The 13,183-nt window shown below is 50.6% G+C and overlaps 1 protein-coding gene across 7 annotated transcripts in view; it reads right to left on the reverse strand.

Moving 5' to 3' along the window:
* Nucleotides 1-225: 225 nt before the first annotated feature.
* USP40 (ubiquitin specific peptidase 40) overlaps nt 226-13,183 on the reverse strand; it is a 75,705-nt gene continuing 62,747 nt past the window's right edge. For 6 of the 7 annotated variants that reach the window (XM_044241887.1, XM_044241886.1, XM_044241885.1 and 3 more), the window contains 7 exons: nt 12,114-12,208; nt 10,824-10,942; nt 7,731-7,796; nt 5,751-5,961; nt 5,523-5,618; nt 3,211-3,302; nt 226-1,836 (listed from right to left, as the gene is read on the reverse strand). In XM_044241887.1, coding sequence (XP_044097822.1) covers nt 1,725-1,836; nt 3,211-3,302; nt 5,523-5,618; nt 5,751-5,961; nt 7,731-7,796; nt 10,824-10,942; nt 12,114-12,208 — 791 coding nt within the window. In that variant the 3' untranslated portion in view covers nt 226-1,724. Of the gene's footprint in view, nt 1,837-3,210; nt 3,303-5,522; nt 5,619-5,750; nt 5,962-7,730; nt 7,797-10,823; nt 10,943-11,981; nt 12,021-12,113; nt 12,209-13,183 lie in introns of those variants that run through there. The other variant, XM_044241891.1, reaches the window with a different exon arrangement.

A 13,183-nucleotide genomic window follows, 5' to 3' on the forward strand; every position in this document is an offset into this window, starting at 1 on the left:
TGGTAATCATCAGGAAATTCTGGTGCACCCCCCCCTTTTTTTTTTGGCCAGAAAAATAATGTCCTAGGGGAAGAAAGTTTTTCTGTCATGAACTACCCTTGCAGCTTCCCTTTCCCTAGAAGGGAAAGAAAACAGATCACTTCTAATTTCTTCCGATATAGTTTCCCCCTTGAGTTGGGATTTATTTAAAATGCAAACATACTTTCTGAACCAGCACCAACACCGTATTTCTAAATATAAACGTTTATTGACCATCTGAAGTGCGCTTGGGGGAAAAATGCCGAGGAGAACACGGAATAGTTGGTGCACAACAGAAACGGGAGACTACAACCCAAACAAAGTTTAACAGAATGTTACAGCTCTCCATGGAGCCCCACTCCCCCTAACGGGAGGGAGAGGCCAGGCCAGCGGGCAGACAGCAGCCCGAGGCCCGCACGTGAAGGCACAGCCACCTGTGCGGCCGGGAGGACTGTCTGGTGAGGCCCCCTGGTTTCCCCAAGGCAAAGTTTTTCGGTTATTTCTTGAATATTTGATCACCTTAAAACAAGGGCAGACCAAGGAGCTTGCGTCAGAGCAGCAGGAACAGAGTAACTTCCCCGAGGGCCCGGCTTCCAGCCCTAGCCCCTCATGTCTGATTTGGGCCTGGGGATGCGCTCTGCGGAAACCACGTGAGACAGCGTTAACCTCGGTTCCCTAAGCTGGTGGCACGGCTGGGACACTGGTCCACGGCTGCCTTCCGTCTCCTAGCATGTGAGGACCATCTCCGCGCGGCAGGCAGCGAGCGCGATAGGCCTGCACAGCAATGGCCGCCACGAAGCCTCATCTGAGGTAAGAAAATGAAGTTTGTTCCCTTCCCAGGAACCCCGCCTTCCAACCCAGCTGGAGTCTGAGGGCATGAGGCCTCCCCGTGTGCCCGTGTCCCATCAGCTGGTCCGTACCAGAGGCGGGTCCGTCATAAATGCTGGCAAAGTCTTTCAAATCCGACCATGAGCCGTACTTCACCAAGAGTACAGTCTCGGTTTTATGTTCTGTCCCCTGTGCTGAGGCCACTCTGCGCTGCCGCCTCAGCACCTCCGGGCTCGTGTGCCCCAAGCAGGCTTGCAGCCCCAGAGAGGCTCTGGCAGCGAGAAGGTTCGGATCTCCGCCCCTGGCACAGCTACGCCTGAGGCCTCCTCTTTCCTTTGGCCGGAAAGCAAGCTGAGGCTTCAGAATCTGTTTTAACTCAGACAGCAGGGGGCATGTGGGCCGTGGGGACCAGAAAACAGCCACCGGCTGGGTAGCCTGAGCCGGGCCGGCCCATCGTGTGAGCGGAGCTGTCCGATCCTTTGTCGGCTCAGGGGCCGACACCCTCACGTGAACAGTGGAATAAGGCGGGGAAGGCGGACCGTGCAGACTTCCAAGGGCAGGTCGATCCAAGGCTGGCAACATGCCGTCGTACCCATGCCTGTGGTTCATGCAAAACCGGGGAGTTTTCTTCTACAAATGGTGGTTAGAGTTAGGTGCAGCTGGAGGACACTGCCGGGTCTGGGCCATCCCCCGGCGCGGGTGTGCAGTGCAGCATGGCCACATGTAAGGTGCGCTTGCCTGGCCCGAGGCAGGACATCCCTCTGCTTGTAACGAGGTAGAGGATTTGGACCGTCTCTCTGCAGAAGGCCGAAAACTGCCCTACCTGGCGAGCCGCTGCAGGAATGAGGAGCCCCCGGGGACATTGGTGGCAGCCCGTGCTATCGGAAACTCCCGACATGGATGGAAAGAGAAGCTTCTGGTGCGCGGGGCCGGCCGGGTGTCTTGGCACTGGAGAAAAGGTCACTGCTTGGCACACGAAGGGCTTCTTGGCTGCAGGAGACACAAGAGGCTGTCACTGACTCAGCCATGGACACTGGAGGCCTCACCAGGTCGAGGGATTTGGATGGACTCCCCTCAAGTTAGAACAGGCCCCAGCAATGTGCGTGTGGACCTCTGGCAGGTATTTCCAGACTGTTCAGCTGGAGGACCTCAATTCATGCAGCGCCCTTCCACCCTGTGACAGGAGAGTGGGTTCCCACGCCCTGTCCACACAGGGAGTCAGACTTCCCAGTCCGCTGGGTCAAAATGTCTCACAGCAAGATACACCTTTACCTTGAGAGATAGAGCGCGAGGATGGGACAGGGACAGGGAGAAAGAATCTCTGGCAGACTCTCCGCTGAGTGCAGAGCCCAACATGGGGCTCCATCTCCTGACCCTGAGACTATAACCTGAGCCAAAACCAAGAGTCGGATGCTCGACTGAGCCACTCAGGTGCCCCGTACCTTTTGAATCGAAATGTAGCATTCACAGAGGCGCACATCTGGAACGACCAGCCCCACGCATCAGTACAGCTGTGCTTGCCCGGGGGACACTCCCTCCCCCTCGGCCCGTTCTTGTGTGTGCTTTCCTCTGGCCCCACTGGACACCGAGGCAGCCGAGAGTGCGCAGAGGCAAGGAGGGGCTGGGTCAGGTCGCTGCACTACACCAGCAAGAAGGACCCTGTCCCCGCATCAGAAGCTGACTGAGGACCAAGATTTCAGGAGACCATAGGCAGGGAGCAGGTAAGGAGGACAGGGGCACCCCTGGAGTGGCTGGCATGGGGTCACATGGATATAGGGGTGAGAGCCAGGTCCAGACACGTGACTAGTCCAGTTCAAAGGACTGACAGAGGTAGAATGTTCTGGCAGATTCTGGGAGGTCTTCTGTGGCCCACGGCCAGGGGAGACAGCTGGGCTATGTGCCGAAAAGGAAGGAGGGAGCAGAAGGATGGAGCACGAGGGGGGTGCAGGGTCCATGTGCTGAGCAGGGCAGTGGCCTGTGGAGGACCCCTGGCTGGACGAGGGCAGACAGAGGAGGGAGCGGCTGGAGCACGAGTGATCTCTAGAGCTCATTTGTTCAGGTGATGGAGAGGGGGGAGGGGCTGAGAAGGTAGCAGGGAGGAAGCGGACCAGCAGGGCGAGCTCCTGACACCGGGGTTGGGGGGTGCTTCACCCTGTGTTCTGCCCAGGTTCCCAGAAAGCCCGGTTAGGGGGTGATGTAAAGAATAGGTCTGGGCAGCAGACAAGAAGCCCCCTGGCTGCATGTCTTTCCAGCGCAGTCTGGAAAGCAGCACTCCAAGCCCCATCAAGGGCACTCTGCCGGGGAGCGCCGACGTCTGGGGGCCGCCAGCGGAAGCTGCCGTGGGCATGAGGGCCGGGATGGTACCTTTTCTTTCCCAGAGCGAGCTGCTTCTGTGTTTCCTTTCCCAGGTCATCTCTGACTGTACTGAAATCTTCGTCATCCTCAACCAGGAGATTCTGCATTTCAAAATAATTAATGAACAATGTTTTCAGACACTTAAGGTGTACGTAAAAAAGACTTCGACATATGGCCATCTGAATTCACCTAAATAGTGGACACCAAGCATCCCAGGGCTGGGGACTAGCTCAGCAGATGGCACGAAGAGCTGGCACGGGGACTGTTGGGCCAGTCCTCAGACCTCTGCCTCTGGCCACCAAGGCTCCATGGAGACCTGGCACAGGGACACGCCTGTTGGATCACGTGCACTCCTGCCCGCTAGGAGTACAGCTGCTCTTCTAGAAATACTGTCACCATGTCCCCCCACATAGCTCCACAACTGCCCCGTCTGCTAACTCCCAGCCTCTGCAGACACAGGCTGCCCCCATGGTCTCCTGAGGGGCTGCGGTCAGTTTCCTATACAGACGTCCTTCCCCAGGAACACTGGCCACCCCCAGGCTGGCCTCAGCGAGCAGCGCTCTAGGAAGGACTCCGGGGCTGGCCGTCCCAGTGTGTTTCGGCTTCCTGGCTCCTGACCGCCTCCCTCGGGTGCATCCGGCAGAGGTAACCCGCTCCCGCGCCATCGAACTCCCAGGCCAACAGCAGGAGTGGGTGCCATCTGGGGATGAGGAAGTCCTGTACCTGGCACGTGTGGACCCCCGGGCCACACACCTGCGCCGCTCTGAGGACCTGGGTGTCTGTCTCGCTACTGCTGTGCCTTTTCATACTTTGTAGTGTTTCACAGTTCTTAGAAAGCACAGCACACCCAGCTACTGGAATACGAATGTACTGACTTAGTCACCGAGCGACCGTGGGAGCATCCTGCTGCGTCCGCGCGCAGCTCTCAGGTGAGAAAAACGGAGCAGACGCGTGGACCTCTCTGTTCCAGTACACGGTGCTCGGGACGCATGTATCTGAATCAGCCGCTGGTCCTCCACCGCCCCTGGAGGTGAGCACTGCGGCTCCTGTCCTCGCCTGGACTTGAGCACTACCTGGGGGCATGACCCTCTGTGACCCTTAGCATTGCACGGGGTTTTCCAGTCCCTGGAAGTGACCCTGTGATTTCGTTTCAGCATTAAATGATGGGCGCTGTCTCTGCACTGACACGTGGAGCTCTGATGTATTGATGGCAACCGCCGGCTTCTGTGCCACCACATCCACACTTTCTTCATTTTCTCTGTCCCCTTCCTGGGGTCACACTTCTTTCCAGTCGATGCTATTACAGCTAGTGTCTCAGGGAACCCTCTGCACGTCCCCTTCCCGCACATGCCAGGGCTGCCCGGCTGTCGGATGTGGGTACCACCCCCGCGGCACTCCCTGCGGTCTCTGCAGAAGAACAGTCTAGGAAGGATGGCTTTAGGCCTTCCTTTCAGAATTCCCCTTATTTCTCCCTCAGTGTGTGTTCACTTCTCTTCGGGGGGGCAGGAGGCACAACGGTGGACGAAGCGGGGCTTACAGGAATGCTTATTCCTTGATGTGAAAGTATCGATTAGCAACTTAATCCTTAAGTTAATATCAGTAAATTAATTCTTAAGGATTAAAGGTATTAATTCTTAATATAAAAGTATTACTATGTGACAAAGGAGGTTTGTCCACAGTAGGTGAGGATGGCTCTGTCCCCTTTTTTAACAGACACCAGATTAAAGACGGAAGCCAGGGACCTAATTCAACAGGTGCAGAAACAGTGGGAATTTAATATGCCGATGCTCGCTCAAGATGGAAAAAAAAAGAACTCAGAGCAAACTAGGCATGGAAGGAAATGTCTTACCCTGATGTTGGGACCGACCCCAAACCTACAACAACGCACTTCATGTTAAAACTTCCGCAAAAGCATTTTCACGCAAGGCCAACCCAAGATTAAGATTGTGATACTGAGGCTCTACTGGCCTCACGAAAGGAGTGGTCGGTCTGGCTTGCCCTCTTATTTCTATTCTCTGAAACAATGTAGGGAAAAGGCACTATCTGAGCCTTGAAGATTTGATACAACTTCTCTCTCAAGTCACTGATAGGGGCGCCTGGGTGGCTCAGTGGGTTAAGCCTCTGCCTTCGGCTCAGGTCATGATCTCAGGGTCCTGGGATCAAGCCCTGCATCAGGCTCTCTATTCAGCATGGAGCCTGCTTCCCCCCTCCTTCTCTGCCTACTTGTGATCTCTGTCTGTCAAATAAATAAATAAAATTTAAAAGAAGTCACCGATCCTGGTGTTTTACTTAAATGGTAAATTTGCTGTTAAATAACTTGCCTTAATACCAATCGTGTCTCCATCTTTCAAATAATAAGGCGCCCCCTGCAAATTATCTTGCTTTTTCTTCTTTTTCCTCTTGGTAAGTTGCTGGTTCTACAGAAAAAGCAAGCATCTTGAATAAAGAAAATTCACATTCTCACCAAACTCCCCCTCTGTGAGAAACGGCAGTTAACCTATTCACTACGCCAGGAAGGCCCAGTCTCCCGAGAAAGCCTGCAACTTTACCCAGCTCGATATCGGAAGCCACTCAAACTTTTCCGGGAAGTACTTGGCAATTTCAATCTTCTCCACGGGCAGAGAGCAGAAGTAGGCGACCCGCTGCCGCAGGGAGCTGGCCGTCCAGCCGCGGGCGGTGTCCCACACCAGGTCCGCGCAGGGGGTGTAGGCCCTCTCGCCAGGGAGGCGCATCTGCGTCCTCAGCACCACGTCGTGGGGGCTGCAGCAGAAGAGGAGCGGAAGGACAAGGTCGCAGGAACCATGGGGCAGGGGCAGTGACAGGCAAAGCTTTTCCTTCACCCTCTGGTTTTCAGAAGGACAGATCTTTCCTCAAACCCTCTAACCCTCTTCTCTGCTTTGCTTTCCTTTCACTCTGACCCTGCCTGAGCTGGGGGAAGCTCCCATCGTGGACCCCCACGGGGTGGCGTCTCCTGGGAGGAGGCAGGGAAGGAGCCCACAATGAGGGCCGCAGCTGTGCCCCAGAAGAGGCGGATTTCGGAACCAGAAGTTGGCAGGAAAACGCTCCATTAGCTGCAGTGGGGGGAGGGCAGCAAGGAGCGAGTGGGGGCTTAGCGATGGTGGGGGCCCAAGGAGCGGGTCACAGGACAGGAGGCTCTGGCTGGAAGGTGGGGAGGGAGAAGGGAAAGCGCGTATGTGTGTCTAGGCTGGGCACACCGTGTGTGATTTTACATGCTGGGTTTCAGTTCTATTTTGGTTATAGGGGAGCTTTTACCAAAAGAAAAAAGGAACCACCGGAGGCACGGGCCTGGGGACAGAGCAGGCCTGGCTGGGCCGGGGTGGCAGAGGGCTTCCCAAGAAGGGGAGAGAGGGAGAGGAGAGAGCTCCGGAGGCTGGGCAAGGATGGGGGCACCCCAAGCAGGTCTTCACTGCTTACGACAAACGTGACAGAGGGCCAATGTTGTTATTTCAGAAGGCTTCACAGATTAGACTTTTTCCTAAGACCCCTTTACAGAAACATGCAAAATACATGAATTCACACACTCACAAAACACAAATGGCTTACAAATGATAAGCCTTTGAGAAAAATGCCCGCTTTTGCTAGCGATCAGAGCACTGAAGCAAATGAGACAAGACAACCATTTCTCACTGGTCAATTTAGCAAACGTTTAAATGAAGAAAATATCCAGTGCTGGTGTGAGGGTGAAGGGAGCGATACTCATGGGCACTGCCTGTGCGAACGTGCATGGGAAGGACCTACCTGGAAAGGAACTGAGTGGTTTTAAGAAGTTTAAGATGTGCGTACCAGTTTGATCCAGAAATCCCCCTCCAGGACACTACTCTTGGTCAAACGGTTGGCAGTGAGAATGCACGTTCATAAAGGCCATGGGGCTAAGTGAAGGGGAGACACGCGGAAGCAGAGTTCCCGCTACTACCGAGCAGCGGGAACGGCATTCCCGTCACATCACGCAGGACAACCTCACCCTTCAGTGATGCCGACAGAAGGTCTTAAAAAAGATTTTCTTATTGTGATAAAAGAAACAGGAGGTTTGATTACAGACCCCACTGGGGTATTTCTTTAGTCAATAATTAATCATTGGCGCTGACACAGGCACGGTTGTGGGTACTGGGGGTAGAGCAGTGACTGCAAAGCTCACATCACAGTGGTGGGAGCCAAGTCACCCATGAGGGTCTCCTGTGTCAGGGTGTGATGATGATGAAGGAGGGGAAGGGGGTGGTGATAGGTGCCGACAAAAGACTGTCCTAGGGCGCGGAGGAGGACTGGGAAGGAGCATCCTGTTCGCTCTCGGAGATCACTATGGAGTCAACATGCATTTGTGACTCACTGTTTTCACGGGAAGACGAGTTCCCAGTTCCAGACACACAAACGCTTTTGTAGAACACAGTCTGGTTTAAATTGCCAGGCTGCTCACGCAGTGGGGAAGAACCCTTTACTATTGAGCACACTATTAAGGTTTTCAAGAAATTACCCACCAGGACAAGTCAAGCACGCAGAATCGGATGACTTACCCCAAATTTTCTTCTTTCTCAAGGGGCTCTAAGCAGATCTCAGTTTTCCTCCCCAGTTTGTATTCCCTGATACAAGAAATGAAACAAAATAACAGTGAGTGACATACTTAATTTTTTAGATTTTTTGGGGAAAAACACGAAGCTTTCTTTTTAAGCAAAAGTTACAGTGAATAAGAACATTCAAAATCTGAGAGAGGACTATGAATGAGTAGATGCCGACAAGCTGGGGGAGACGGACAGACCTCGGCATGTGCTGAGTCCACAAAGAGAAAATCTGAACAGAGCAGTTACAGTAAGAGAACTAAGTAAGTAATAGAACACCTTGAACAAAGCAAAGTCCAGGACCAGATGGCTTCACTGGTGAATTCTAACAAACATTTCAAGAATTACTACCAGTCCTTCCCCAGCTCTTCCAGAAAGCTAAAGAGCTATTACAAGGCCAGCGCTACCCTGATACCAAAACCAGACAAGAATACCCCAAGAAAAGTTACAGACCAATACCCTGGCTGAATACAGATGTAAAAATGCTCAACAAAATATCCGCAAACCAAATCCCAACTCCTACACCTCGATCAAGTTGGATTTGTTCCAGGGACACAAGGGTGGTTCAGTGTCTGCAAATCAACCAATGTGATACAGTCAAGTGAAGTCATCATCTCAACAGATGAAGGAAAAGCATTTGACAAAATTCTACATTCTTTCACGACAACCTCACTTGACAAATCGGTAGAAGGAACCTAACCGGACACAGTCAAGGCCAGACGCGAGAACCGCTGGCAGCTCATCCACCGACGGCTGCGCGTCCGCACGCCTGTCTCCGCCGCAGGGAGAAGGTGCCCGCTTGTGCCACTTAGACCCGACGCTCCACTGGAAGTCTTGCCCAGAGCCATTAGACAAGGAAAAGAAAGAAAAGGCATAAAATCAGAAAGGGAACAGAACAGTACAGCTGCCTCTACTTACAGATGCCATGCTATTCCATGTAGAAAACCCTGAACACCAAAGAACTAAATAAATTCAGTGAAGTTGCAGGATACAAAGTCAAGATACGAGAACCACTTAGCATTTTATACACTAATAGTGAACTATCAGAAAGACAAGAAAACAGTTCCATTTACAAGAGCATCAAAAAGAGTAAACTATGCAGAAATAAATTTAACCCAGGAAGTGAAAGATCTATATGCTGTAGGACATTGATGAACGACACTAAAGACATACGGAAATGGAAAGATATGCCATGTTGCTGAACTGGAATGTTGCTAAAATGTCCCCATTATCCAGAGTGATCTGCAGATTCAATGCAATCTCTATCAAAATTCCAATGGCATTTTTCACTGAAATAGGAAACCAATCTGAAAGTTTGTATGGAACCACAAGAGATCCCAAAGATCTGAAGCAATCTTGAGAAAGTAGAACAAAGCTGGAGGTATCATCTTTCTTGATTTCAGACTACAGTAATCAAAACAGTATGGCACTGGCATAAAATCAGACACAAAGATCAGTGGAAAAGAACAGAGAGCTCAGAAACCACCCCATGCACATACGGCCAATGAATTTACAACAAAGGAGCCAAGAGCACAGAACAGGGAAAGGACAGTCTTGGTCTCTCCAGTAGATGGTGCTGGATAACTGGTCAGCCATGTGCGACAGAACGCGGCTGGACGGCTATCTCACGTCATATCCCAAAATCAACTCAAACGGATTAAAAGACTAGACTGTAAGGGCCAAGCCACAAAACTCCTAGAAGAAAACACAGGGTAAGCTCCTTCACACTGGCCCTGGCAATGATTTTTTCATTTGAAACCAAAGAAAAAGACAAGAAAAGCAAACATAAGCAAGAGGGACTGCATCATTAAAAAGCTTTTGCACAGCAAAGGAAACCATCAACAAAATGAAAAAGTGACCTAGGAAATGGGTGAAGAAATTAGCAAATCATGTATGTCATAGAGGGTTAATAACCCACACAGCTCAAGAATAAAAAAAAAAAAACCAACCTGTAAATACTATTAAAAAATGGGCAGAGGAACGGACATTTTTTCCCAGAAGATCTACAGATGGCCCCCAGTACATGAAAAGGTGCCGACCATCACTCATCCTCAAAGAAGTGCGACTCACAAGCACAGGGAGAGACGTCCTCCCACTCGTCACAACGGCTAGCACCGAAAAGGCGAGAACAGTGTTGGCAGGGACGTGGAGGAAACGGGAACCCTTGTGCACTGCCGGTGGGAATGTGAACTGGTAAAGCCAATTTTTTGGAGGTTCCTCAAAAAATTAAAAATAGAACAACCCATATGATCTGGCACTTCTGGGCTTGTATCTGAAGGAAATGAAAACAATCTCGGAAGTGATATCCTCGCTCCCACGTTCACAGCCGCACTATTCACAGCAGCCAAGATACGGAAACGACCCAAGCGTCCGTCAACGGAAGGATGGATGGGCAGGGAGGGGGGTACACTTTTATGCAACAGAGTATCAGGAGGACATCCTGTCACTTGTAACAAGGATGACCTTGAGGGCATTAGGCTAATAGTGAAGTTAAGTGTGACAGTTAAGTGTGGTATCACATACATGTGGATTCTAAAAAGGCCAAACGCATAGGAACAGTACATGGCGGTTTCTAAGAGCTGCAAGGGGCGGGGGAGGGAAGAGATGTTGGTCAGAGATGCCCAACTTCCAGTTCAAGATCCGTAAGTTCAGAGGCTCTCATGTCCAGCACCATGCTTACAGTTCACTGTAACACAGACTGGAAAGTTCTTTAGAGAGTAGATCCTGAATGTTCTTACCACGAAAAAGAAATGCTAATTATGTGACACCTGCAGGGTTGGCTAACGCCAGGGCGACAATCATTTTCTATGTACGCAGCGCCGTGTATCAGTGATATCCCAATAAAGCCTGAAAAACTCAATATTCTGTTCATGGTACCTGAAGCACAGTAAACATACAGGGAGCTACATTTATGCCTAATATGGAAAAGTAAAGCCCCAGAGTGTCGATGGAAAGTGTCACCCAGCTGCCAGCAGGCTGCCTGACTCCCCAAACCCCCCCGGCCCTCATGGCAGCGGCGAGGGAAGACGGCGATTCCGCTGAGGAACCTACTTGAGCTGCTGCTGGTTGGCACGTAAAAGCCTGCTGGGGCGCTGGCCTTCCATGGTCCAGGCTCTGAGGAAGGCTGGGGAGGGGATGACCAACTCCGAGGAGGGGGACAAGGTCATGGCCTAGAAAGAAAACAGACATTTCTCCAATGGTTTGAAAAAGCGCTTCAAACAGATACACTGCTTTAGGAAGACACAGACCCTACACAGTGACATCTGAGGGAAGAGTGCCTCGAGGAATGAGAAACCCTATTAAAAAAAAAAAACCACAGGGTATCTCTAAAATGAAATCCATCCAGTCACTTCTGTCTTCCTCTTGCAGGAAGCCAGCTTGAGGGATGAGTGAATTTTCCCATGAGCCAAAAGCTCCTTTTAAATATTTCAGGAAGTGAAACTTAGAAATTCATTTCAATGTGAGTATAACTCGCCAAAACTCTAATGAAAGCCAGGGGTTCACCTTCTTCTGCTGTCTTCAGTGCCAATATAGTTCTTCAAGGTTGGCTGTCAGTGGAATGTTCCAGAATCTTTGGATGCAGCTGCTAGGCCTAAACTTCTGTACTCATTTAGCAGGCTGACAGCTATTTATAGATTGAGACCGTCATATATAAAACAGCCAGTACTCAATTTTTATCTAAAAACAGCAACTCTGTATTTCTTTTGAGAAAAAGAAATGTTCTCATGGCAGTAAGAGGAAGGTTATTTCAGATACCGCGCACACAGGAAAATCCAGGACGGACGGCAGATACTCGCGTTGTGGGCCCGACAACAGCAGGAATTTCCAAAGCGTTCTGTGTTGTGCTCAGCCCAGCCTTTCCGTCCGGACCCAACACTCTGTCTACAGAGTGTGAGTGTGTAAGAAAAGGATGCAGTATCTAGTTACACAGTCTAGGACACATGTTGTAACAGACATTTAACACAGGGACCACAATGATACAAGAACAATGTAAATAAAGGGGTAAAGTGAATGCTTCACAGATGATCCAACACATGTTTCCCTAAGAAACCAAAATGAACATAAGCCGCAAGTCACTGAGGAGAAATTCAAATGAAAGCGCACAGCATGCCCGTCCGAGTGGGGACACATGACAGCCACAGGGCGAGTGGCAGAAACACACACCAGGGCCGTGTGAGCCGAGCGCGCGAGTGCCTGCTGGGTACTTACCACTGAACGTGGCCTACAACACATGCCCTATCAGAAAGACTGTAAGTGAGGGAAAAGGAAATAGAAGAAGGTATTAATATCTCACTGGAAGAAGCCGGGCCACCACTCCCACACCACAGGAAGAAGCCTGACCTGGGACTTGAGCTCTGCCACAGTGGCGTCTTCGGAGATCTCCAGGTCCCCCAGGAAGCGGAGGGAAACCTCCCCGTGCGGGTCGCCGGGAGCACCTACAGAGGACAGAGCCAGACGTCAGAAGGGAGCCTGGACTGCGTCTACTTCCTATTTCTGAAACACACATCATGTTTTGGTATCACTGATAGCTTTAGTACAGCTCCCTTCGAGAAACGGGATGTGAGTTCCATGAATCGGGTCCCTGGCGACTTTGGAGGGGAGGAAGCCATGCCTGCGGCGTCAGCCGGCAGGGAGCATGCCATGGGCACCATGTCCTGGTTTTCTCACTGTTAATGGGCTCGAGGAATTTCACACTTGTGCTGTCTGCCTACATTCTTCTTCTCCACATGTGCTCCTTCCTCAGAGAGGCCTTTGCTGGTAGGATTTACCGCCCTTGCCCTTTATTTTATCCTCCTGCTTCTTTCTCTCATACACTTATCCCAGCATGTTAGTCTTTTATCATTTTCTTGTGTGTTGTGTGTGGAGTATTCCTAATCCGTCTCCCCAAAAGAACGTCATTCTCCGGAGAGGGCAGGCTGTCTATCCTCTTTGTCTGTCCAGTGCCCGGGTGGCTGCCACACAGTGAACGGCCACTAGAGGTTTATTGACTAAAAGATCTTTGACAGTAAGAAGGACTTTCTACATGTATTTTTAAAAAGGTGAAAACAAAATGTTCTCTTATCTGAAGTTCTATATATCAATGGTGGTAACTAAATTTAAAATTTGGAATAACTTCACTCATATTTGCTCTGTTGATTGCTGGGCACACTGCTAATACACACTAAGACGTCTGATTAAGTAGGTCAAATGAAAGACTCTCTTCCTGCGTCGTTCTTCTGTCTTAAGGACACTATGAGCTGGCACCACTAGGAAGATACTTTTAGGAAACTCAGGAATGAAAAAATATTTCCCAGATATTGTGATCTAGAAGGACTATCAAAAAATGAACTGTTTCCTTTACTTTTATGGAGAAAGACACAGCTTTTTAAGGTTGTATCCAGTTCTATATGTAACTCTTATTCTATTACCAA

Source organism: Neovison vison, chromosome 3 (assembly GCF_020171115.1).
Source record: "Neovison vison isolate M4711 chromosome 3, ASM_NN_V1, whole genome shotgun sequence".
In the NCBI taxonomy this organism is placed as follows: domain Eukaryota; kingdom Metazoa; phylum Chordata; class Mammalia; order Carnivora; family Mustelidae; genus Neogale; species Neogale vison.